This window comes from Gekko japonicus, unplaced genomic scaffold (assembly GCF_001447785.1).
Source record: "Gekko japonicus isolate JY-2015 unplaced genomic scaffold, Gekko_japonicus_V1.1 scaffold375, whole genome shotgun sequence".
Classification (NCBI taxonomy): domain Eukaryota; kingdom Metazoa; phylum Chordata; class Lepidosauria; order Squamata; family Gekkonidae; genus Gekko; species Gekko japonicus.
The window spans coordinates 866,799-894,454 of NW_015173134.1; the positions used below are offsets into that span (position 1 = coordinate 866,799).

The following is a 27,656-nucleotide window of genomic DNA, read 5'->3' on the forward strand; positions in this document are numbered from 1 at the left end:
AGGGGCAGGCGGCTCAGTGCGTCGGCGTGGCCCATCGCCTTTCCGGGCCGATGGACGAGGTCGTACGCATACCCCGCCAGGAAGATGGACCAGCGTAGCACCCTGGGCGAGGTTATCTGCGGTGTCTGCCGGTCGGGTGCGAGGAGGCCCAGCAGGGGCCGTACAAGTAGTGGTGAAATTTTTTCACCCCTGCCACGATTGCCAACGCCTCCTTGTCGATCTGCGCGTAGTTGCGCTCGGCCGACGACAGTGTCCGCGAGTAGTAGGCCACCGGGACCTCGCGACCATCCGGTAGTCTGTGCCCCAGGACCGCCCCGACCCCATAGGGGGAAGCGTCGCACGCCAGTACCACGGGAAGGGCCTCGTCAAAATGGGCGAGGACCGCATTAGAGACCAGGAGGTCCTTTATTGTTTGGAAAGCTGCGTCGTGTGGTGGCCCCCAGGCCCATTGCGCCGACTTGTCGAGGAGGCGGTGGAGCGGCTCCGCGACGGCCGCCTTCAGGGGCAAAAAGGAGTGGTAGAAGTTCACCAGGCCTAGGAACGCCTGTAGCTCCGTTTTGGACTTCGGGGCCGGGGCGTGTGTGATGGCTTCTACCTTGTCCTGGGAGGGGTGCAGGCCGGCGGCGTCCACCGCGAAGCCCAGAAACTCCACCCGCGGCACCCCCAGTAGGCACTTCTCCCGTTTCACCTTGAGGCCCGCCGCGTCGAAGCGTTGTAAAACGGCCCTCAGACGGTCTGCGAAGGACGAGGGGTCTGGCGCGGCGATCAGCACGTCGTCTAGAAACGGCTGAACTCCGGGGATGCCTTTAAGGAGGGAATCCATAAAAGATTGAAAGATCCCCGGCGCGACTGAGACCCCGAACTGGAGGCGGTGCACCTTGAAGGCCCCTTTGTGGGTCGCAATGGTCTGTGCCTCGGCCGTGGCGGCGTCCACCGGTAGCTGCTGGTACGCCTGGGCCAAGTCCAGTTTGCCGAACACCCGAGCCCCTGCCAGGGCTGCCAGCACTTGGCTTACTACCGGCACCGGGTACGCGTGGGGCTGCAGGGCTTTGTTTATGGTGCATTTATAGTCCGCGCAGATGCGGACGTCCCCGTTCGGCTTGAGTGGTGTGACAATGGGGGTCTCCCACCGGGCCGACGCCACCGGTTCTAGCACGCCTTGCTCAACTAGGCGATCGAGCTCGGCCTCCACCTTCGGCCTCATGGAGATCGGGGGCAGCCGGGCCCTGATGCGGATGGGGCGTATCGCGGGGTCTAGGTCCAGGGAAATGGCAGGGCCCGTGTACCGCCCCAGGGTCCCATCGAAGATGCGGGGAAATTCTGCGCACACCGCCCCGAAATCCTGCGCTCCAACCTGGTTGATGCCCGTAACGGAGAGCCCCAGGGCCTTGAACCAGGCCAGTCCCAACAAGCTGGAGAGGGGCCGGTCCACAACCAGTAGGTCCAGTTGGCCCTTGAAACCCTGAAACTGGACCCGGAACTTGCCCCAGCCCACCACCGCCACGGGGTTTTTGTTAAAGTCCCGTAACCGGAAACCCCGTGACTTCTGTAGTGGTGGCCCCCCCCGAGGACACAGTGCACGGAGCGTGTCCGCGGATATTATGGAGTAGGTCGACCCGGTGTCGATCTCCATGGTGCAGGGGGCTCCCTCTATGAGGACCGTCACATGCATTTTATTTGGGCCGTCGGGGGGCAGGTTACAGACCTGGTGCTGTGGAAAGTGGGACGACACGGTGTGGAGCTCCAGGGGCAGTTCCGCGGTGGTCTGGTGGGTGGCCGATCTCGGTCGTTGTCCCTTGGACCGGCAGACCTTGGCGATGTGTCCTGCCTTGTTGCAGGAACGGCAGACCGCATTCCGGAAACGGCACGACCTGCGTTCGTGATCCTCCCCGCAGCTGGCGCACTGACTTGGAGACGGGGCCTTGGAGGTCCTGGAGGATACGTGTTTTGATCGCTGCTGAGTCCGCTGTCGGAGTTGTAGGACTTCCTCTTGGTCCGAGACGTCGGAGCCGCTGCTCACTTGGGTACGGTGGACCGCCTTGGCGCGGCGGTCTTGTCGCGCTTGTTCGTATGCTGAGGCCTCCCGGATGGCCTTGTCCAGGCTCAGATCGTTCTGGCTCACCAGTTTCCTCTGCAGCTTCGGCTCCCGGAGTCCGACGAGGAACTGGTTCAGGAGGGTATCGTCGAGGCTGGGGAAGGAGCATCGGGTCGCCAGGCTCCGCAGCGCCGCCAGAAAATCGGAGGTGGTTTCGCCGGAGGCCTGAACTCTTGCGAAGAAGTCCAACCGCTCCACGTACTTCGTGGGTTTGGGAGCCAGGTGGTCGGTCAGGGCCTGGACTAAGGAGCTGTATGACTCGTCCTTCGTTAGTTTGGGCGAGATTAAGTCCTTGAGGAGCCGATGGGTCTGGATTCCGCAGTGGCTCAGCAGGTAAGCCTTCTTCATCGCGTCATCCACCACCTTGTGGATGGTGAAGCGGCTCTCCAGCGTGTCCAGCCAGGTGTCCCACAGCGAGGGCTGGGAGAGATCGAAAGCGGGCAGGCTTTCAGTTGCGGTCGCGGTCGCCATTGTGTTGCAGCCACGTGGTGGGGTGGCCTCTGGAACGGCGATGGCGTCGGGAGCGTTGTGGAGGCCGCTGCTGCTCTCGGGGTCAGCAGGGAGCGAAGCGGAGCCGGGAGCTGCGCGATGAGCGGTTGCCGGAGAGCTGGGAAGCGAAGCGGCGCGGTTCCCGGAGGTCTCGGCGTCGGGGCTCGGTGCGGTGCTCGTGTTGGCGTCCGGGTCTTTGTTCATGGGGTCGTGGATCCCACCTTCGTCGCCAGTGAAAAGTATGCAGACGGAGAGTGATTTCAGCTAAGCATACCTTTATTTAGTTCAGGACAAAGGCGAAGGGACCAGCTCGCAGGCTGGTTATATATGTTCAGAAAACCCGCCACCAAGTACACCTAAACACACCCCCTACTCCCGATAGGCTATTTACAGTAACCGGGCGACCATTGGTCTCCCGGCTGAGAAGCTGGCCCTTTGATTGGGCCAGCTAGGATCCTACGGACCCATTGTCTTTGGACATGAAGCTATTGAAGAGTTGTGCCTGGCCAGCCCGGGCAAGTCCGGGCATGTCAGGCTGAATACATTACAATAATCAAACATCAGAAGAAGAACATCAAGGCCTTATTTTATTTTGTTAGTTTATTTTCTGCTCAAGGCTATAGATGTATGAAGAAAGACGATAGACAGACAGACATACAGATGATAGATAGACAGATAGACCTGGAGAAACTGAGGAGCAGGAGAAAAAATGGCTGGAAAATGGCCTCCATAGTAATGCTCTAGGAACTTCCTCAGGAGTGTATGAATCTTTACCATGGAGATTAGGGGAATTCTTCAGAGTGTCATTCAGAAGTGACATCACATCTTCCTCAAAAACCATCCTCCCCAGGCACTGTCCTCCAAATATCCTAGTATTTGCTAAGACAGTGCTGATAACTCTAACAAGACAATGGACTGGATCCGGACAAAATTTTCCAGTAGCGGAATGAAACTTTCCTGCCTCTCTCTACAGCCCAGTGATCTCCATGGACTGCTACTCCTGAAGAATGAGGGACCCTTAGAACAACATGAGAAATGGGGAATCAGAAACTGCCAATGTAGTCAGGATTCAACCTAATGTTTGTGAAGTCCTTTAAACACCTGGAAGAACTATATAACTCCTAGATATTATTAGGGGTTCCCCTTGAAGAGTGTTTGGAAGCTGCAGCTATTGCAGAATGCTATGGCTAGGCTACTGGTCAGGATCATTTATCAGGAACATGTGACTCTGGTATTACAGCAATTATGCTGGCTACTGAGCCACTCCCTCCCAAGTCCAATTCAAGGTGTTGGTTTTGACCTTTAAAGCCCTGGGGTATCTGAAGGACTTTCTTCTCCCATGTGATCCTGCCTTGGAATTAAGATCAAGGGACAGGCCCTTCTGACTGTCCCATCTAGGGATGGGCACAAACCGGCTCATAAACTAAAGTTTGTGATTAATTTTGGCCAGCTCGTGGTTCATAAATGAAGTTTGTGGCAGGGCAACTGCCACAAACTTTCTATGAACTTTCAAGCTGTTCATGGAGATTCATGCCAATTTGTGAGCAGATACATTTTCAGACAGACTGTCTCTGCTCAATCAAAATGTTTACGAAACTTCAAAGCAATAACTCCTTTTATGGATCAAAAACTGGCTAATTAATAGAAAAAAGAGAATGAGTGGAGGGTGGTAAGCAGTGGGGTACCGCAGGGATCAGTACTTGGTCCACTGCTTTTTAACTTGTTCATTAATGATTTGGAGTTGGGAGTAAGCAGTGAAGTGGCTAAATTTGCAGATGATACAAAGTTGTTCAGGGTGGTGAAAACCAGTGAGGATTGTGAGGCACTCCAAAGGGATCTGTCAAAGTTGGGCGAGTGGGCGTCAACATGGCAAATGGGGTTCAATGTGGCCAAGTGCAAGGTGATGCACATTGGAGCCAAAAATCCTAAATATAAATACACATTGATGGGGTCTGAACTGGCAGAGACAGATCAAGAGAGAGATCTTGGAGTTGTAGTAGATAACTCACTGAAAATGTCGAGACAGTGTGTGACTGCAATAAAGAAGGCCAATGCTATGCTGGGGATTATTAGGAAGGGTATTGAAAACAGATCAGCCAATATAATAATGCCCCTATATAAATCAATGGTGAGACCTCATTTGGAATACTGTGTGCAGTTCTGGGCACCACACCTTAAAAAGGATATTATAGCTTTGGAAAAAGTGCAGAAAAGGGCAACTCGAATGATAAAAGGGTTGGAACACTTTCCCTATGAGGAAAGGTTAAAGCGCTTAGGGCTCTTTAGCTTGGAGAAAAGACGACTGAGGGGTGACATGATCGAGGTTTATAAGATTATGCATGGGAAAGAGCAGGTAAAGAAAGAGGTACTTTTCTCCCTTTCTCACAATACAAGAACCCGTGGGCACTCCATGAAATTGCTGAGCGGTCGGGTTAGAACGGATAAAAGGAAGTACTTCTTCACCCAAAGAGTGATTAACACATGGAATTCACTGCCACAGGAAGTGGTGGGTGCTACAAGCATGGACGGCTTCAAAAGGGAATTAGATAAGCATATGGAGCAGAGGTCCATCAGTGGCTATTAGCCACAAGGTATAGCTAGGGGCTCTGGGGCAAGTGATGCTCTGTCTTCTTGGTGCTTGGGGGGGGGGTCAACAGTGGGAGGGCTTCTAATGTCCTGGCCCCACTGGTGGACCTCCTGATGGCACTGGTATTTCTGGCCACTGTGTGACACAGAGTGTTGGACTGGATGGGCCTTTGGCTTGATCCAACATTGGCGTCTCTTATGTTCTTAACTCAGAGGGCATGTAGAGGAGCATCCAGGGGAGGTCCCCTGTATTTCGATGTCTCTAGCTTACACAGGGTCCATTCTATACACTCCTGAACCTCTTGAACTTATGCCTGTCAAAATGTCCACATGTGACAGGCAGACATTTCCCCAGAAAGCACTTTCCTGGAGACACCTTCTTTGGGGGGCTATAACTCAGACCCCATAAATCCAATCCTCATCAAACTCAGAGGGCAGCTGGAGGAGAGTCAGTCAGAGAGTTCCTGTAAGTTTGGTGTCTCTAGCTTGCACATGATCCATTCTATACACCCCTGAACCTGCACCTGTCAAAATGATTGGATTTACAGGGTCTATTATGGCCCCCTATAGAAGGTGCCCCAGGAAAATAAATTCTGGGGAAATGACAGGTGGTAATTTCCCCAGAAAGCACTTTCCTGGGGACACCATCTGGGGGGGGGGGCATAACTCAGACCTCATAAATTCAATCCTCACCAAGCTTGGAGGGCAGCTGGAGGAGAGTCCGCTGGAGATCCTCAGTGAATCTGGTGTCTCTAGCATGCCGGGGGACATTCTACCACCTCACGAACCTTACCAGTTTGTGATATGGCTAAACGTTTGTGACAGTTCATCGTTTGCAAATGGGGCATGCCACAAACCAGCCACCAAACAGCCTTTTCTCAGTTCGTGCCCATCCCTAGTCCCAATCACAGAAAATTTTTTGGCGGGCACATGAGAGAGGGACTTTTCAGTGGCATCCCCATGATTATGGAACAACCTCCCCAAGAAGGTGCACCTGGACCCCTCATGAGAAGGCAGCTGAAGACGGTTTTACTTAGGACTATATTTGAATAAAGCAGTTCTAAATTGTGCTTCAAAATTTTGGTTTTATGTATTTTTATGTACTCTATTTTATGTATCTTATTTATATTGTGAACCGTCTTGAGTTCTGCAAGGAAGAAAGGTGGCTAATAAATGTTTAAAATAAATATATAAAATAAAATAATTATAGTGTCAGACCTGGTTTGGAGAGACCCAGTTACAAAACCCTCTGCTATGAAGCTCACTGGGTCACCTTAAGCCTGTTGGGATGACCTAATATGATCTTTCATTTATTTTTGTATGCTGTTATTGTCAATAGCTTTGTTCCACCTGTTTTTCTTGCTCATACTGATGGTTTGTTTCTTGTATTCAATTTGTACACAGTGTATAGGAAGACAACATTTATAAGCAGTTTATACATTCAACATATGTCATGTGATGTGCCTAAGGCAGAAGAAGCTGGAGCTGAATCCAAACAATATGAGGTAATGCTGGTTGGGAAGGGCTGATGCTTTACAGGAACTGGATCCACTAGTCCTGGATGCAGTAGCAGGATGCCAAACTGGTGCTTGGAGGTGCTCATGGTCCCAGACTTACTGCTGGGAAAGCAGATTGGCACAGTGGTCAAACATTCTTTCTGTCAGTAGCATCTGGTTCATCAACTCTCATCCCAACATTTAAAAGCCACAACTTTTGTGGCCTCAGAACCACATATCTGAAGAACTATCTCTCCCCATATGTCTCTGTGAGCTAACTGTGGTCCTCAGGCTGCCACTTTCTGGTTGTTCCCCCACTTAAGGTTGTCCACGTGACATCTGCTAGAGCCTGGTCCTTTTCAATATGGCCCCCACATTCTAGAGGGCTTACTGAAGATGGTGTCATCCTTAAAAGTTTTTAGGAGGCACTGTAAGGCCATTTTATTTGCTAGGGTTTTTACTAGGATTGCAGCCATATGAGGTGTGTGGACGGACAGACAGACAGAGACAAAGGGAATATGTAATACAAGGTAACACAAAATAACATGGAAATAAAGTCTCATGGCTTCAATTTATATTCATACAATTTATATTCATACAAAAGAATATAAGAAGAATACAAAACAAGAAGTCAAATAAGGACAAAGTACCAGTCTGGATTTCCTTGTTCACGTTAGGTATTTGAAGCCTGATTTAGAATACGGCAACACAACGGTCTCGGTTTTGATATTTGCTTGAGATCTTTCAAAAGGGGAAATTGTCACATTGATTAAAAGAAATGGAATAATCTCCTGTGATTGCAAAAGGGGATATGGATTCCCTTAAGAGGTGTTGAAAGTTCTGTGGGCACAAAGCCTCAACTCATGCAGTTTTAGGAGCAAGATGGAAGTAATGCATAAATTAGATTTTGGCTGGAGGCGACTTTCTCTGCATGTGTCACATATACCTCCAGGGATAAAGCTACCACATGTGTTTCAATATGCACTTATTTTTAGCCTTGGGTGTATTCTCAGTGAATCAAATGCACAGGGGACAAGTACCGGTTGTGACTGCATCCAGGGATAGTGCAGTACATTACTGCCAAAGAAAGTTAAGTCATGTGGCAAACACCTATTTTTCACTAGCAATGTGTATTATTTATGATGCCAGATGTAAGCAAAGAGAAAGCTTCATCAGATGGAAATATGGCACAGGACAAGTCAAAGAAAGGCTCAGAAGATATATGGCTGAGCTCCACAATGGTTTTCAGGCAGGTATCTACATTTTGATGATGTTAAACCTTCATATGCCCAGAGATAGGAGGAAAAGGGAGAGGGTTGCATCATCTCCTGTGCAGAATCCAAGGTTGGGTTTTTATCTCATTCTGTCTCCAAGAAGCTCAGGGCAACATACATAGTTCTCACCTCCCTCATTTAATTCTCACAACAGGCTTATGAACTTGGTTAGGCTGAGAGAAAGAGAAAGCAACTGGCTAAAGGCCATGAAGCACACATCATGGCTGAAAGGCAATTTGCACCACCTCTCCCAGCTTCTAGGCCAATAATCTAACCACTGCATCACACTGGCTGTCAAATATTCTAGATGGTGACTAAGAGAGAAAAGTTTTTGCCAAGACCACCAAGTGTGTGAGTGTGGTGGTGGGATGAGAACTGGCTATCTTGCAAAAGACCTATGAGATTCATAAGAATATAAGGAGAGAAGCCAATGTTGGATCAGGCCAATGGCCCATCCAGTCCAAAACTTTGTCACACAGTGGCCAAAAATACCAGGTGCCATCATGAGGTCCACCAGTGGGGCCAGGAAACCAGAAGCCCTCCCGCTGTTGCCCCCCCCCCAGCACCAAGAACAGGCTGTAAGTTTTCTATTTAAAACACATAGATAAGCACATAGTGACTAGTCAAAACATAAATAGTTGATGACCATATTTAAGTTTTACACAGAAATAGTCACCAACTGTACTACCAGCATCTCATAGTCTTTTGAGGCCCTTGCTGCACTCTCCTTTTAATCCACGCTCACCGTGGTGTCCTCCAAGCAATTCTGTTCTAAAATAGAATTCAACCTTCTTTTTATTCCAGTTCCACCCCTCCCCCCCCCATTCTGCATTACATTACCTCCTTTCAGTGCTCAGCCCGGTTTCAGCCCACTGTTGCCCCGGGGGTTTTAGATGCCATTTTGCTGCAAACTTAAATTGTGCTGCGAACTTCAATCACCTCGGAAACTGAGAAAATCCTGAGTGGCAAGCAAATGTGGAAAGGACCTAATTCTACTCTTTATGTTTTTTCCTCTATAACTGTGTGCAAGTGTGTGTGGGGGGGGATAAGACCTCTAGATGGAGATCTCCCGCTATTGCAACTGACTTCCAGACAACCGAGATCAGTCCCCCTGGAGAAATGGCCGCTTTGGAGGGTAAACTCTATGGCATTATACCCTGCTGAGACCCCTCCCTTCCCCAACCCCCCCCCCAAAAAAATCTTGTGGTACTTCCCAACCCAGAGCTGGAAACCCTAGTGGGGATCCACTTCAGCCACAGTTCATCGGGCCCTCCCCGCCTTCCATGGCTGCTTTTAAGGATCAAACAAGACAGGTAGTTTAATCCTTACTGAAGTCCAACTCCTAAACTCTTTTAACATCTTTTGAAACTAACCACCACATTGTTCTGTGAAAGATATTTTTAACACATCTTTCAATAATTTAGAGTGGATGCATTTGTAGATAGCTACTATGCCTTTTACATTTTCACCCTTGGACACTGAAGTAATAACACCACTCAAAGAAATATATGCATGCATTGATTAACAATGAGACACACAAACCATGTTCTGAGTGTCCATGGGGAGGGCATTAGTGCACCTTTGATGCTGAAATATCAGAGCATTTTTACTATGGAAAGATTCTGCGGCGTATCAATGAATTCTGGCCCTAATAGGATAACTTTAAAATATCAATGGATTTACAAAAATAGCTGCACAGTAGACATTGGCCCCTGATGCATTGGGTGACTCTCTGCAATGTCTATGGCCCAGTGATCAGAATTATGACTTCAAATGAAGATTCCTCTAATCCTATCAGGTACCAGAACCTCACTTTGGAGAAAGGGAGCGGTGGCGCAGGCAATACGACGCCTGCAGGTAACATCTGTAGCGGACAGCCTTAATGGCAGTTCGAATCCCCACCGCGGTCGGGCTGAGCCCCCGACCCTCGTCCCAGCTCCCGCCAACCCAGCGGCTCGAAAGTAATTAACAAGTAGACAAATGGGTACCTGCCCTAGGTGGCAGGGAGGCACCCTCCTCCTGGTTCCATGCCAGGAGTGCGGTTGGATGGCGGCGGCAGCAGCAGGCAGCGGCAGGCGAGAGCAATGGCAGCCGGGCGATGACGGAGCAGTGGCGATCCTGGAGGCGGCGACCAGAGCGAGCGGAGGTGGAGCCGGATGACGCAGCAGTGAAAAGGACGCAGCACAGCTGGAGCCGAATGGACGTAGAGCCGGAAGCTGCGCCCGAAGCAACTGCGCATCAGCGGAAGCCAGCAGAGCCTACCGGAGATGGTCACAACATCGCCAACATCGCCAGGACCGTCAGGAACAAATGAGGCCACCAGGAGAAGAAATGGAAGAAAATAAATAAATAAATAAATAAATAAATAAATAAATAAAAGAAGTTTAGGGGACTAAATGGGTTGGGGCTCCACTAAAGCTTATGTAAGAATAAAAACATACTCATCTTTAAACTGTTATATCTCCAATTTGTTTTGTCACAACAGACTAACAGAACTGCTTCTCTGGAATTAGTGCCAATTTGAGGTATATAATATGGAAGTCCACAAAAACTGATGACAGAGAAGTTGGGAAATGTACCATTTCTAGTCCTTTTTAAATAAGCTTGATTTTCTTTAAGACATTAACCATCTCCAGAGCTGAGTCTGCATGTGGCTGAGGACCGTCTGCCTCTCACACTGTGTCTGCTTACATTCAGCAGGTTCAGACAATTCATCTAGCACAAGAGACATGCTATCTCAACCCCCCCCCCCCCCTCATAGAGTTGCCAACTCCAGGTTGGGAAATACCTGGAGATTTTGCGGGTGGAGCCTGAGGAAGGCAGTGTTTGGGAAGGGAAGGGATTTCAATGGGTTAAAATGCCCTAGAGTCCACCTTCCACAGCAGGTGAGCTGATCTCTGTCACCTCGAGATTAGTTGTAATAGCGGGAGTTTTCCAGCCACCACGTGGAAGTTGGCAATCCTACCCCCCACTGCACAAGTGCCAGACAGACTCAACGTCAGTGGCCTGGAACTAGCAGGAAAGTACACCACAAAACTCCCAGCTCTATGTCTGTTGCTGGAGCAATTGGGAAATGTAGTTTTGCCCGAAGTAGAAGGCAGAGGCATTCAGCTTCTCAGTCTATGTGGTGTAGACTCTTCCCTACACTAGAGAAATCCAGTGACAATTTAAAGACTAACATTATTTAGTCCAACATGAGTTTTATGTGTGAGAACTAGGGTTGCCAGATCTGGGCTGGGAAATAACTGGAGATTTTGGGGGTGGAGCCTGAGTTTTAGGGGGAGGAACCTCAGCTTGGAGAGAACTTGGAGAATCCCTGCCTCAACAGTGTAATTCCATACAGTACATCCTCCAAAGCAGCCATTTCCTCCAGGGGAACTGTACTTTGTTGTCTGGAGATAGGGTTGCCAGACCCCTGCCAGGGGTAGGAGAACCCCCGCTTTTGCAGGGCACTTCCCCCCCACCAGTCAGCTGGCCAGTGGGGGGAAATCCCGCCCCCAACTGGCCCAAAGGGAAACATGATGATGTTACCTGGAAGTGATGTCATCATGTTGCCAACGTTGCATGGCAACACTCTAGTTTTTGGGCAAAACTCTATGGTAAAATTGGCTATAAACCACAAAGTTTTGGCCAAAAAACTAGAGCATCACCCTCCCGATGGCACTGATCTGATGATGTCACTTCCGGGTGATGTCATCGCGCTGTGCATGCGAACATCCTGGAGAGGTCCCAGGATCCCCCCCCCCAGCCATTTGGAGATCAGTTGGAGATCACTGGCTATTTGGAAATCAGTTGTAATTTCAGCAGGCCTCCAGGCCCCACCTGGAGTTGGCAGTCCTACCCAGGCTGCTATTAGTCACAGAAAGGAAGAAAAGCAAAGAAAGAATAGCTATTTTCCCCCACAACACCAATAAGGGTAAGGTTGATTGGGCAAGTGGTATTTGTGTGGGGGGAAGACTTACCTCCCAGCACCGTGTCCCCAATCCAAGCCAGCTGCTCCCCACTTTTTAAAGCCACGTCAAGAGGCATTTGATAATGGATCCCGAGAGTAATGCATATTTGGCCATAAATTAATAACCAATTCATGGGAAATATAGTCTTCTTAATTTTTGGTACTGTGTATTTGCGTATGTCTGGAAGTCACAGTGGACTTCTGGTGATCCCTAGCGGGGCTTGGACTTTTCAGAGAGGTGGCTTACTATTGCCTACCTCTGTGTCATGGCCCTGGTATTCTGTGGAGCTCTTCCTTCCAAGTACTTGCCAGGGTCAGCTGTGCTTAGCTTTCGAGATATGACAAGATCAGGCTTGCCTGGGCTATCCAGGTCAGGGCTCTTGTCATATTCTTTATGTTCTGCAACTAGGGCTGTCAACCTCCATGTCGGGCCTGGAGTTCTTCCAGAATTAGTTTCCCTCCAGACTACAGAAATCAGTTCCTCTGGAGGAAACGGCAGCTTAAAGGGGTGCACTCTTTTGGGCCACACCAATGCTGAGCTCCCTCCCTAGCCACAAACTCCACCCTTCTCAGCCACTGGCCTCCAAAGCTCTAGAAATTCCCCAAACCAACGTTGGCAACCCTATGTTCAACAGATGAAAAATTTACCCTACTTGCTGCTAGGATTAACATCTTGAAGAAACTTACAGATATCATTGATTTCAACCAGGGCTGGCTCACCCACTAGGCGAACTAGGCATTTGCCTAGAGCGCCGGGCCCTGGATGGGGCGCCAAGCTGTGCCTCCCCCCTCCTCCCCCCTTTGGTGGTGGTGGCGGCAGCAAAAGGGCGGCTGGCTCCAGAGGTCTCCAGGTCTCCAGGCCCCACCGGGAGGTTGGCATCTGCGCCATAAGGCAGCCTCACCTAGGGCGCAGAAACACCTCGAGCCAGCCCTGATTTCAACAGACTTGGAAACATGTAGCTCTGCTTAGCACTGCACGGTTTTGCATCCTATTAATTTCATTTATGCTGAAATTTGAAAGCTTTAAAAAAAATGTTTGTCTAAATTGCCCTAGGCAATGGTATTCCTTGGAGGTCGCCCTTCCAAGTACTTGCCAGAGTTGGTCCTGCTTAGCTTTTGAGATCTGATCAGATTTGCCTGGGCTATCCAGTGCAGGGCACGAAGGTGGGGAATACTTGATAGAGATTTGCTGTTTGGGAGAAACCGCCTTCTGTCTGGTTCCAAAAACTGGTGGCTACTCTGAGTATGGTGCCATTGCAAATGTGGCTTAGGCCCTACTCACATGTTACAAAGTACAAGGGGAAGGCTTGAGTCCTGTCTTCCTTCCCACCAGGATCCCAATCTGAATGGAGCTTGTGCATGCCTAGTTCTGGGTATGGAAAGCCATCCCCATGGTAACCAGTCCCTGGGTATCAAGAGACGGAGGCATAAGGCAGGGCCTTAGAATGGCAATGCAGGAAAGGAAGTAGAAAGCACTGGCCCTCTTGGTGGGTAATTCCTAAAATGGCCAGTTGGTGGCAGCAGTGCTGAAAAAGGGAAAGCAAACCCCTCCAAGGGTCAAGGAGGCCAGGACAGCAGGGCATCACTGGGAGACTTGGGTGGCCACTGCTGCCTAGATACCTTGGACAGCCAAACAGATGTCAGCAGGTAAACAGGGCTGTTCTGCCATAGAAATAAAGAAATGCTTGTGTCCACAGTACCAAACTCTGATACACTGATAATATAGCACAGGAATTGCCAATGTGGTGGCCATGGGACCATGGTGCCTGCCGACCCCTGCCTGCTAAGAGTTTTCAGATAATGGGTGGGGCCAGGTGGGGCTCTTGCCCAGCACAGCTTCCGATTGGCCACTGAAGATCTGATTAGCTGTGCAGATTGCTTTGGTGGCCCCTACCAATACAGTGTTGGGGGTGATTCTGTCTCTCACTCCTCTTTCCCAGTGTATTAAGCTACCCCTCTTCTTCACCACGCTTGGCTTTCTCTGATGTGTGTGTGGCTCCACCTCCTCTAGCAGCCGTTTTATGATTGCACCCACAACCCAGTGTCAGAATCTCAAGGGTCCCCATAGGCTGAAAAAGGTTGAGGACTCCTGATATAGCATTATATAATTTATGCTAACCTGTGGAATGTAACATGTCCTCAAGATATAAGTTTTGGGTACTGGGGTGTGTTTTGATAGGAAACTTAGATGGACTTTCTATCATCTCTTTAGAACACATGAAAAATGAATAGAAAGAATAATTTTAAAATGCTGGTGTTAGAATGGGGGTAGTTCTTATCAAATTGTAAACACCCTCATATAGCTGCAAAATTTAGTGTATGAGCTGTGAGGGCTGCCCAGTAAAAACTTCAGGATACTTTCAAATTCTAATCGAAGATTGAAAGGGGCTTTCTTTCAATTAGTTTTATCCTACGATTTATGGCAGTCTTAATTGGATTTTCGAAGGCATCATGAAGCAGAACTCCGCTTACGTACTACAGGTTTTGAAAAAGCCCAGAAAAAGTGGACCTTTAGGCATCTGTTCTCTCATCTCTCAGCTGTTGGCTTCATAGAAATAAATCCCATTAAGAGTAGTATTTTACCTATGGGGCTAAAAAACCATAGCATTAGAAGTCTCTCTGTCTTTTTCTGGCTGATATCTCCAAACATAGGAGGCAGTCAAAAAGAAAACAAGATATTATATTTTCTCTTATTTTTTAAGTGTTAATAAAGCAGGAAGAGGGATTGTCTGGATACAGCCAGCATCCTAACCCTATGCATGTTTGCTTGGAAGTCAGTCACATTTGGTTATATATGTATTATCTACTGTCAAGTAACAACCACCTTCTGGTGACCCCAGCAGCGGGCTTTTAAAGGCAACAAGAAGCAGAAGAAGAACAGTTGGTTTTTATACCTCACTTTTCTCTGTCCTCAGGAGTCTCAATGTGGCTTATAATTACCTTGCCTTCCTCTCCCCAGAAAAGTCACCTTGTGAGGTAGGTGGGGCTGAGAGAATTCTGAGGGAACTGTGAGTGCCCCAAGATGACCCAGCAGGCTTCATGCGGAGGGCTGGGAAATCAGATTAGACTCCACCACTCTTAACCACTACTCCTTGCTGGCAAGTCAGAAGCAAAGGTAGTTTGCCATTGCCTCCCTCTGCAAAGTCTTCCTTGCTGGTCCCCTATCCAAGTACTGGCCCTGCTTAGCTTCTGAGATCTAATGAAATCAGGCTATACTGTGCCATTCTGCATCCCTTACACTTAGTTAAATGGAACTAAATTGTAGGGAACAATAATACTATTTTATTTTTATTTATTTATTTATTTATTTATGTTTGGATTTATATCCCGCCCTACCCCGAATTATTACTAGCGAATAATTAAGAGTGACCACCAAGACCATGGCCATACAACCCGGAAAATCTACAGCAGCTAATTAAGAGTGAATTTGTAAGCGGGTTCTGATGGATCACACTTTTGAAAAGCTTAGAAGTGCTGTATAGACAGCTAAAGGACTGTGAAGGGTTAATTCTTTACAGAAACAGAGAGCCGTGAATGACAGGCTGCTCCAAGCAATCTGATTGTTTAGCATCAGCTGAGCTGAGAAAAACTTGAGAGCTGCATGCTGAGGAGCCAGTCAGTCAGATTTCTGCCTTGACTGAGTTGAGTCAAATTTCAACCTGAGCTGAGAGCACGTTTACACAGACAGAGTATTGGGGGAAAGTTGGCAAGAAAGTTTGGGAAGATAGGCGAAGACTCCCATTCAGGCCAAAGAAAGGGGATAGATCTTCTAGTGAAAGGAGAATGTCCCTACCCAGTCAAACAGGGAGTTAGCTATGAAGAGTGGAGAGATCCCTGGTCTGGTGTGGTTAGAAACTGCCTGCAGAAGCCTTAAGAGTCAGTTAAAAACTCAATACGAGTACTGATGTTTCAAGATAAGGGGTTTGAGCACTGGAAACAGTGACAAAAGAGTCAGAGAATACTCAAAGAAAGTGTACTGGAGGGTTTGGGGAAACAGTGGAACAAAAGCCCCTCAACATAAAGATTTAAGTAACTGTGAATAGCTTAAGAAATTCTCATTAGCCTGAAAAATAAGAAGTCTGTGCATGCACTGATTTTACTTCAGAGCTATCTATACTCTAGGAGCTGTGGTGGCTCAAGTGGTTAAGATGCTGAACTGCAGGCTGTGGAAGGCCAGTAGTTCAGCAATTCAAGACCCAGGTGCCACAAGACGGAGTGAGCTCCCGTCTCTAGTTCCAGCTCCTGCCAACCTAGCAGTTCGAAAGCAAGAAACTGCAAGTAGATAAATAGGTACCACTTTGGTGGGAAGGTAACAGCATTCCATGTGCCTTGGTGTTTAGTCATGATGGCCACATGACCACGGAAACGTCTTCGGACAGCGCTGGCTCTTCGGCTTGGAAACGGAGATGAGCACCGCAACCCTAGAGTCGGATTCGACTGGCTTTCGAGCAAGGGAACCTTTACCTTTACCTATCTATACTGAGTTACCTTAGAAATATCTAACCCCTGATTTCACCTGCCCTTTCCCCTCTATGTTGAAAAAAATATTTTTGAATTTCAAAATGTCTCAAGTGCCATTTCAGTGGTGTAAGTTAAAGGGCGATCCTGACCCTTCCCTCAGGTTCCTGGGTTGAACCTGCAGGAAAAATATACTGTGACAGGGTGGGAAAGCCAGAGTTCTTCAGCAAAGAAGAAAACAGACCACTAGGGCTGCTCAGTCTGAAAGGGAGAGAAAAAAGGAGGGAAAATCTTGCCTCTGAGGGAGGGAAGTAGATGGGGCTGTTGTACTGGTCTACAGGACTTACTCCAGGAAAGCATGTTTAGGATAGCACTGTAAAACATAGTCCCTGCTTAGAAGCCATTAATGAATTAAACTCATACAAACATATGAAGCTGCCCTATACTGAATCAGATCATTCATCCATCACAGTCAGTATTGTCTTCTCCTAGCTTTCTAGGATCTCTGGCAGAGGACATTCACATCACCTACCACCAGATCCTTTAACTGGAGGTGACAAGGACTGAACCTGGGATCTTTTGCATGCCAAGCAGATGCTCTACCACTGAGCCACAGCCCCTCAAAGTGCCCTTTGAAAAAGTAAGCACGTTAAGTAATTCTACATGTGGCAAGAAACATAATTTTTGCAGACAAGGGTGATGCTCCTGAGTTTTTACTGGCAAGGCGGGGTACAAATTGGAAAGTAGTTAGGTAATTTTTAATCTCTGGGCTCAGCCTGGGTTTTATGTGACTGTGATTATGTACTTATTTTACCCCCCTTTTGCATTTTCTTTTGGTCAAGACTTCGGTCATATGGATCTGTAATAAACTGAAACTGGAAATAAATAAATAAATAAATAAATTGTCACTTGCCAGAGATGGAAAGGTTGCTTTTTATCCTACTTTATTCTGATCTCTTGCCATGTTTTTGAGGGTTATTTTTGTGCTTATCATGATCCTTTACTCATGTTCTTTTTTTTACTCTTCCCCTTACTGTTGCCTGTAGTCTTACCTCTGCCAATCATTTCATATTCTTAAAAACATTTCTCAAATTTCAGAAGGCTCATCCGCGTCATGTAATCATTCTCTTTTCATATTTGTCATGTTCATATATTTTATAAGTGTAAAATATGAATGCCTGTTTAAATGTGTGTCTTAAAACACTTAAATATACAATCAGATTTTTCTAAATGCAATCATATTTTACAAGTGGAGACCTGCAAGAAACTTGCAAGATGGTTATCCTATTTCTCACACCTTTGCTTCCTCCTTCTCTACCTATACTGATTTGTAGTTCCTCCCCTCCTCAAATCCCACCCTCCCCAGGCTGCAGGAATTTCCCAACCTGGAGTTGGCAACATAATTTCCTTCCCACCCAACAGCCAACAGAGATAACTTCCCGTGGAGAAAATGGATGCTTTGGAGGGTGGAATCCGTTACATTGTACCCCACTGAGGTCCCTGTCCTCTCCAGGCTCCACCTGCAAATCTCCAGGAGTTTCCCAGCCTGGATATGGCAACCTTATCCAAAATCCCCTGCCAGCTGCAAGGGGGGACCTGGCAACCCTAAACTGCTGCCTAGGGTTGCCAACCTCTAAGTGGGGCCTGGAGGACCCCCCCAGAATTACAACTGAACTCAAGACAGCAGAGATCTGTCTCCCTGGAGAAAATGGCTGCTATGGAGGGTGAACTCTGTGGCCTTATACCCAACTGAGGCCTCTCCCTTCCCCAAACACAGCCCTCCTTCCTTACGGTCCACCTCAAAACCTCTAGGGATTCCCCAGGCTGGCCCTGGCAGCCCTTTGTCAGGCCTGGCCCCCAGGCTCCCCCCCTCCCTCCCTCAGAGGCCAAAAGAAGCCAGGAAAGGGCCCTTCCCCCACCCTTTTACTGACAGAGCCAGTTAGAGGCCCCCCCCCAACCCTGAACGTTCTAATCTCTCTCTCACCGTTGATGCCTGGAGTTAGATCCCTGCAGAGGCCATTTCAAAAGGTATTGGGGGGGATTCAGCCATCCCTGGAGGGATTTTTTTTTTACTTTTTTTTTTACTTTTTTTTCTGCAGATACAGGAAGTCTACTGACTATGTAGGAAAAGTTGTTGGGGGAGAGTGAGCCCTCTGTTGGCAGAAATAAGTATCCGCACAACCCACCCCCTGTTGGAATTAGATATATAAATAATCTGTCAATGATTTTGCTTTTCTATTGTGATTTCCACAAGAAAGAAAATCACCGTAATGGCATCTGAAAAGTTATCATTTGGGACTCTCATGCACACCAACATGAAGTGAACTCACTTGCCCCAATCCAGAGGTTACTTGCATATACTTTGTAAGCTAATTGACACATTATGGAGTATATAAACTAGGTATAGGTCAGGGTTCCCACCCTGCGTCCTATGCAGTAGATGTGACTTTCTGAAGACCTGTAGTACATGGTGCCCAATTCAGATCAGGACATGTGGAGAAGAGGCATCAGTATTCCCCCAGCATCATTTTCCTGAGCCAAAACAGTCCTGGAGGGGTACTATTGGGCCCGGTACTACTTCAGGTTTTACCATATAGTTTCTGGTGATTCCTAGTGCTACCTTATGTCATTGGAAGTGGTGCAGTGGTGTGAATGATGTTACCTGGCAACCCTATTCCTTCATGACTACTCAGCCTCAGCACATCCTCAGCTTCTCCTCCAAGGCATTCAGAGTAGTTTATATTTTTACTCCTTTTTTATTTCACAACAACACTAAGCTGTGTGCCATGGCACGAATGAATCCTGTACGCATTGCAAATGAGCAGGGTTCAAACTGGGGTCTCCTGGACCTAAATTCCACACTCCATTTACTTGCTGTTTGGATTATAAAAACCTCATGAGCTCCAAGCTCGAACAATGTTAAGAAAAGTAATATAATTTTGCCATTAAAACGGTGTGCAAATTTGTGGTATGGAAGTTAGGTTGCCAGGTCCCCTCGCCATCATGGTGGGGGGATTTGTGGGGCATTCTGGGGGTGGGCAGAACATTGTGAGTGACGTTCCCAATGTGACGACTTCACCTGGAGGTGATGTCATCATGTCGGCAACGTTGTGCATGATGCTCTAGTTTTTGGGCAAAACTCTACGGGGTTTTTGCCTTCAAAACCATAGAGTTTGCCCCAAAACCAGAGTGTTCCTGTGTGGCATCCCCGGTGTGTTGATGTCACCCAGAAGTGATGTCATCACATTGGGGGCATTGCACGATCATGTAATTGTTTGGGGGTGGGGTTTCCCCCACCAGCCAGCTTGAAGCCCCCAAAAGCAGGGGAACCCCTGCTGGGACCTGGGGGCTGGCAATCCTGTATGGAAGCCACTCTTTATATCAGTTTCCTCAGATACCTATCTGAGTGCCGGATTACTCTCCAAAGAGTAACAAGAGAAGCAATTGGCAATTATGTTGAAGGTGGCACAAGGTCTCCAAGAATGGGGAACTGCTAAAATAGCACAAAATACCTTCAGATAAACCCAGTCTGATTAAAAACTTGTTCTGCACCCTCTGAATGACTAGGATAAAGGGTTGTATTGACACTTGGTTGCAGTGAACTTTGTAACTCATGCCTGGTCTTTCTGCTGAATTATGTTAAATGTGTATTCCAATGAAACGTCACACCGTGTCAATAAGTACTGCCAGAAGGGTTAATTGTACTATCCCAGCTAACAGGAGTTTCTATCTGTAGATCTGAAGGATTTCATCAGAGGCAAATGTTCATGCAAAATACTTAAATATGTATCTTTTGGAAGCACTCTGTCTTCAGACTTGGCATTGTTCTCCCAAGTGTTTCTGGCGTTTAATCCAAATTTGCTTGCCTTTTAATTTATACCAAAATGCTTGTTATCAAAAGATCTACTACCAGTCTTGGCCTGGGATAGGCCTTCAGACCAAGATGGTTAAAAAATATAGGCAGTCATTCTGGGAAGAAGAAGTATATTGGGTTGCCAGGTCCCCCCCGCACACTAATGGGAAATGGGGGGGGGGTAAGGTCGACAGATCCAGGTTGGGAAACTCCTTGAGATTTGGGGATGGAGCCTGGGGAGGACAGGGACCTCAGTAGGGTACAATGCCATAAAGTTCACCCTTCAAAGTATCAATTTTCTCCAGGGGAACTGATCATCGCCCAGACTGGGCGATTAATAAATTGGGCAATAGGGCGATTAATAAATTGAATAAATCATCATCATCATCATCATCTCTGGTGATCAGCTGTAATTCTGGGGGATCCTTAGAAGTACATGATGACACTTTAAAAAATAATTATGAATGTATGCAAGAGTCTTCTTTTGGCTTCCCACCCCTTTGAAATCCTGCACTCCCTGAAATATGCTGTAACACTTCGGTGGGGACACAACCCCTCTCCACAGACTGTGAAAGACTTTACTATAATTCTGCATTTGCAGACCCATGATTTCATTGACATATTCCCCCAGCATTAGACTTAAGGAAAGCATTACTTCTAATTCTTCATGTATTCTTCACGCACCAGAGGAAAAAAATCTCTGCCTTTGGAGACAGATGTCTCTTTTTATGTAAATAAAACCTGCTCACCTTGTCACCCAAAGGCAGTTAACTGTCTCGCTGTGGACTTTAATGGCTAAATATCGTAATTGACAACGAACTTGTGGGTGGGTGACCTTGATTTAACTACCTTGAGTCCACAGGAGGGTTATTTTTGTGCTTGCAGAGTTTTAGACTAATATGGTTTTGTTGTTTCATAGACGAGCACCAAGCATTAGAGTAGATTTGGCTGTTTATCAAGCCATTACTATTATTTTCAAAATGAACAGCACATAGAGAACGCAACGAGTTTCATTCCACCATCCCTCTCATACTCCCAAAAAATCATTAACTTGGCTGCGACAAGTTTTTTTTCCATGATATATGATAATGAAGTAATAAAATACATAAACCTCTTATCTAAACCAACATTTGGAAGCTACATTTATATGGCTTTGTGTAGCATCTGGGTTCTTCTGTGCCATTTTTGATCTGTTTAGAGAAGCTGATTAAATTTAAACACAAAGGAAATAGCAAACTCTTCCCCAATGAGAACAGCTTAGCATTGCTTCGAGTAAAATATATGCAAAACACCAACAGATAGTTTATAATGAATTATAACTCCAAAGATGTGGGTTACATTTTTCATGTATTTTAGGCTACAGATCAGATGTAAGCCTGAGTTGTGTGTTCTGCAATGAGAGCTGTGGATGATTTTGTTTTATTTTGTGGTTTGACCTTAGGATACAACAGCGCATGTGAAACAGAAATTTTCAATATGCAAGTGTATCTAGAAAAACGCCCCATCCAAGAAGTTTCTCATATTACTTTTTAGTTAAAGACTAGTGAACGCTTTAGCCTTGGCTGCCTTTGGAATGGAAGACTTGGTAGAGCCAGAAATGGGATTTGTCCTGAACACTGTGTGAAGTTTTCTTTCACTTCTCTGTAACAGTTAAACCATGTGCTGACATCATAACATTGTACGCTTTGCCAGCAACAGCCAATTAAGTGAGCAGGGGACAAGGAGGTAAAAAAACCAGGGGTCAGGTTGTCCTGGGAGTCCAAGAAGTCAGGTTTTTCCACCTGCCACATTTTGTTCTCGTATAAGAGCAAGGGAACAGCCCACATAATACCTGATGATCTGAACCTTGGCTGGAATCTCGGAGCTTCAGTAACAGCTAGAAGCCTCTCTAGGAATTCGTAACTGCTTGTGTTAATGCTTGGCTCGACTCAAATTAGAGTAGACTGCCTCCTGCTGCAAAAGAGCACTGTTTTCCAAAGGGAGAGAATCTGGATTTCGTTTCCCTGTTCTGCTCCCCTTAAGCTTCCTTCCCTCTCTTTCCCAACATGTGTGTGTTTGGAGGGAGGGAAGTCTTTGGGTTGCAATACTGGGAATACTGAAGCCATTTCAGTTCAGTGGAGTTTATACTTTTCTCACTGTTTGTTCACCACCTTTCTTCTCCTCTATTCCAGAGAGCTAGTTTGGTGTAGTGGTGAAGAGTGGCAGGACTCTTATCTGGAGAACCGGGGGTGATCCCCCACTCTGCCACATGAAGCCAGCTGGGTGACCTTGAGTCAGTCACAGCTCTCTCAGAGCTCTCTCAGCCCCACCTACTTCACAGGGTGCCTGTTGTGGGGAGAGGAAGGGAAGGTGTTTGTAAGCCACAGCAAGACTCCTTCGGGTAGTGAAGGGCAAGGTATAAAGCCTCCTCCTCCTCCTAAATGTTATTTAAATGTGTTAGTGGGAGCCCAGAGGGAACCTTTTATCTTGAGGACCAATGATGGCTCTCAGAAGCCATCATGTCTTCTCTCACAGATAAATACGGACAGTGTCATTCTCAGATTGTGTGTTTGTGCATTTTAAGACACTGGAACAACGAAAGTTTCTGTGTCTTTGAAAAGCAACATAAAATCACTTCTGAGTTAGATTGGACAGCCAAGGGTGAAGTTGATTTCATATTAATGTTACCCTGAAGGCCACTAATTATTATGATGACGAATGCCGCATCGTTTACCTGTACATGCTGGTATTGGAACTGTGTATTCTGTGATGAGACGGTTTCTCCTTTTTCAAATTGGTTCTTCACGCTTGCTAAGCCTCCAGGTATCCTGCAAGCCTCTGATTCCTCCAGAGCCTGGTGAGATAAACAAAATGAACTTGTTTACTAAGTGTAGTAAAAAAAATTCAGAGTGCTAAGGGTGTTTGCGTGCCCCTTAATTTTTCATTTCAACCATAAATGCACTTATTTTTATGTGCACAACTTGTATACTTTGGAAATGAATAGTTACTTGGTATTTTTCCTAACTACAACTTGATGGTGCCAGATCTTACCATTACACCGTTTCATTTTGTTAGTTTTTTAATATATATATATATCCTTTTTTTTAAAGAGAATGCAAGAACATTTTAATTATTAAAAAGTGTACAAAAGGGAAACATGGAAAACATTCATAGGCAATTTTCAGAAATGTGTGTGCTACTTGGGTAAAGTGGGTTGAAGCACTTTCTGGGTCAACTTCACTAATTTTATTCCAGCAGCACCTCATTCACATACATTTCTCCATAAGTCATGACAAACTTATAACAAAGCAAAATCCATTAACAAAATAATATCAGCAAAATACTTAAAATATGAATGAGCTATACATTATCGAGATTTCATTCTCAGAAGCTCACTGTGGTATTATTACCTCATTGATTTAAAAGATTAAAGGCATACTAACAATAAGCAGTCTTCAGAATCCCCTAATCCATGGCTTTTTCAGTGCCATTAACAACTTTATACCATCAGGTGTTCAGAGACAAGGAAGAGATTCTGTTGTTATATAGCTATAAATTAATCTCGTTTCAAAACCAACATGTGAGGTCTCAAAGGCCTCTTCCATAATGCTAAAGGATTAGTGCAATAATGTAGACATCACTTGGTGTTTGGGAAGAACTGTGATCAGGCACTGATTATGGAGTCAGAAAGCAAGTTAAAAGCCAAGCCTCCGTTGACAAATTGGAAACCGGAGATTCTAGTGAGATCCAGAAAACCTCCCTTTCCAAACCTTGGCCATTTGCAATGCATCAGGAGCTACTTAGTTCTAATTATGAGAAATCACGAACAATTAATTTTTTGGGGGGGGGGATTGGTCCTTGTCTGTCCTGTTATACTGTCAAGTCTTGACAGCAATTTGTTTTAAACAAACAAAATGGACTAAACCCCAAGCAGACTTATGACTAACCACTGCCAATCGGGATGTCCCCATTACTCATAAAACCTTCTTTTGTTTATGTCAAATTGGTCTTAACATCTTGTGAATGGAGGGACCATAACAGCAAGTGTACCATTAGGTATCTTTATGGTAAACACTGGTTATGGTTTCAAAAAACTGCCCTTCTGTCATCTCCAGGGTTTTAGTCCTTCTCTGCCTCTACCTGGCAGGAGGAGCAGGAGAAGGAAGAAGAAGAAGAATTGGTTTTATACCCCACTTTTCCCTACCACAAGGAGTCTCAAAGCAGTTTACAATCACATTCCCTTCCTCTTCCCCTTGTGAAGGTGGGTGGGGCTAAGAGAGTTCTGAAAGAACTGTGACTGGCCAAGGTCAACACCAGCAGGTTTCATGTGGAGAAGTGGGGACTCAAACCTGGTTCTTTCAGATTAGAGTCCACCGCTCTTAACCATTACACCATGCTGGCTCTCTCACCTGCCTCTTGTTTTCTCTACTTAAAGTAGCCTTAATCTCCTGGATCTCTATGTGGATTGGTTCTGTTGCACTGTGAATGATCCACATATATTCTCCCTCATATATGGCAGAATCAAACCCGTATTGAATTATATACTCCTGGTGTGGAAGCCCAGACTTCAGGGAGGCTGTTTCACTCATCCCTGACTTGTCGCTCCTGAACCTGAGGGTTTTTCTTCAGGAGTGAGTGGGATGCATTTCATTCAGTAGTGTAGTAAGTTCTTTGCCTAGGAGTATATTAATTCCATTTGTTTCTTACACACTGTTCTATTGTTTAATAACAACTAAAGGGCAGATGGGGGTGACGTGTCTGACTCTGTAATACAAGTTTGATAAATCTGCACGTTTAGTCCACACATCCTTGTATATTAAAACTATGAAAAATAGATGAATGCTCACATTACAAATGTCCATTGTGCACTTGATTTTCTAGAACTGCAGGGAAATGATTTATTTTCAGATCTCTTTGTGGGATTTTTCAAGACAAAAATATGTTTTGGACCAGAATATGTTCACTCAGGGACTTCACAGGTCCAAGGCTGGGGAAGTAACTCACAAAAAATGTCTTCTTTTCTGATTGCAGGTCCTACTTATGGTGTTGGGTGCCAGCCCACCATATTTAATAGTGTTTCTAAATGCAATTCATTGTAAAGTTGCCAATCTCCTGGTATCACCTGGAGATCTCCTACTGTTACAACAGATCTCCAAACAACCAAAAACCCCAGGAGAAAATGGCTGCTTTGGCGGGTGGAGTCTGTGGCATTAAACCTGCTGAGGTCCCTCCCCTCCCCAAACCCCACCCCTAAAGTCTCCAGGTATTTCCTAACCTAGAGCTGGCAACCCGATTAATCCAACACAGCATTCGTGATAACTCTACCCTCCATCACAATTCAGCTATTTCCTGTTGATCACCACTACCTACCAATGAAAGTTACAGTGCAGGATTGTCTGTTTTTGGAAACCGTCAAAGTCAAGGTGTCCTTTTCTCCCCTTTGCTCTCCTCTTAGAGTTGAGTCTTTTTGTTGCATTCCTTACAATGAGGTTTTCACAACAGGGCACTAAACAACTGAAGACACCAGGATCTGACATATTTCTTGAAAACACTGTAGCAGCTAGTAGTTCGGTGGGGAATGTAATTTCTTTGAAATGTCCAAGTCATTTTGGGTAGCTAGTACATACATCTGAGGAGCAACTAGGCATGTCCTAACAAAACAGCCTTGCTTTCCAAAGGATGCAAAAGACATGATGTTATGTTTGAAGATCTATGTTTTGGCAGAGCAAATGTGAAGAGCCAGTTATATTAGCAAGTGGCCATTTCATGCATGCCTAGCACAAGCCAGTGAATTTTCCATGATTTGTGGTGGGCAATTTTAGTCACACACTTTAAGCTATCCACTGGATGTTACTTATATAAAGGCCATCAGCAAATATCCCCTGTTCTTTCAGATATCCTGTTCAAGCAAAAGTAGCACTGATTTCAGTGTTAGCTTGGACTAAGTCTGGAGTCTTTAAATGGCACAGCACATTCAATATTCAGTTAATTTATAATGCATAGGTATCTAGAATTCTTAATATAGTCCTTCCATTTTAAGAGAGATTACAGGTTTCCATTAAGTCCCCTTTTTAATTATAGAAGATCTCTCTGTCACACAAAACCCCTAGTACAATCTATTCCAAGTGAAAAATAGAAGAGAAAATTAATTTTATTTACTATATATTTACGCACTGCATTTTCCTTCCCTCACAGAATTCAAGGAGACATGAATAAGATTTCCAGAATCCACTGATCACACCCAGACCTGATTGGTTTCTGCAAGGCTGCTGTATCAGGGGACATGAAATAATAGTATTGACTAACCATGCATGGAACGCCAATCCATTCCTAAGAACAAAAAGGGACAAGGGGCCACATAATCTCTGCTTACAGCCATTTCACGTACGGCACCAAAATGATGTAACTCCCCTCCCCCGGGATATTTGTTTGTCCGTTTCTATTACTGACTACAACCAGTGAGTGAAGACCTTTTTTGTTTTGTTTAGTGTTTCCTCAGTGGTCCCTTCTTTCTGCCTTGTGTTTTAATTTGCTGCCTTCTGTTTCGTATATGTATTTTAGCTCCATTTTTCACCAGTTTTATGCTCAAATCCAATCCAATCTTTATTAAAATGGTCATAGACCAGCACAAGTCACAGTTTGCATAAATCACGATAAAGTATAGGTATGACATAGTGGGTAAACAATAATTAAATAAGCGAATAAGTACAATTATTATTAAAATTCTTCAATATGCAAAACTTTCTGACGGATTTTGCAAGCTGCTGCACAAAACTTCATACTAAGAGCTGACACCTGTGGGTTTTCATCTATAAGTAAGATTCTTTCATATACTGAAACTGAATGGCCAAGATGACTGCTAAGAACAAAGAGAATAAACTTAGAGCGAATCTCTTGATAAAAAGGACAGCACGAAGTAATACATGTTCTGTAGTTTCAGTCTCCCCTGAACTACAAGGGCAAAACCTATCTGCCTTGGGAGCCCTTTTGTATTGCCCCTCCAGAACCGCAGGAGGGAGTGCTGGCCATCTGGCAAGGGAAAATGCCTTCCATTAACTAGGAATCTCCAGTTAAAAACATAGACACATAGGGCTGGAAGGGACCACAAGGGTCATCTAGTCCAACCCACTGCACAATACAGGAAATTTAGAACTACCTCCCCCAGTGACCCCTGCTTTATGCCCAGAGCAGGAAAAAAACCTCCAGGGTCCCTGGCCTATCTGGCCTGGAATAAAATTCATTCCTGACCACAAAGTGGTGATCAGCATTACCCTGGGCATATAAGAAAGGGCCACAGGAGCTGAAAATTGGCTCATCCCTCCCTGTCCTCCCTCTCATGATCTATCTAAGTTCACAGAATCAGCATTGCTGTCAGAAGGCCATCTAGCCTCTGCTTAAAAACCTCCAAAGAAGGGGAGCCCACCACCTCCTGAGGAAGACTGTTTCACTGGGGAACTAGTCTGTCAGGAAGTTC

The 27,656-nt window shown here is 46.0% G+C and overlaps 1 protein-coding gene across 1 annotated transcript in view; it reads right to left on the reverse strand.

Annotated features, from left to right (window-relative positions):
• The window catches only part of XIRP2 (xin actin binding repeat containing 2), a 164,312-nt gene that overhangs the window by 40,742 nt on the left and 95,914 nt on the right, over window positions 1–27,656 (reverse strand). Inside the window, exon 4 of the mRNA XM_015422179.1 lies at window positions 22,917–23,036. Within this exon, the coding sequence (XP_015277665.1) occupies window positions 22,917–23,036 (120 nt within the window). The remainder of the gene's footprint in view (window positions 1–22,916; window positions 23,037–27,656) is intronic.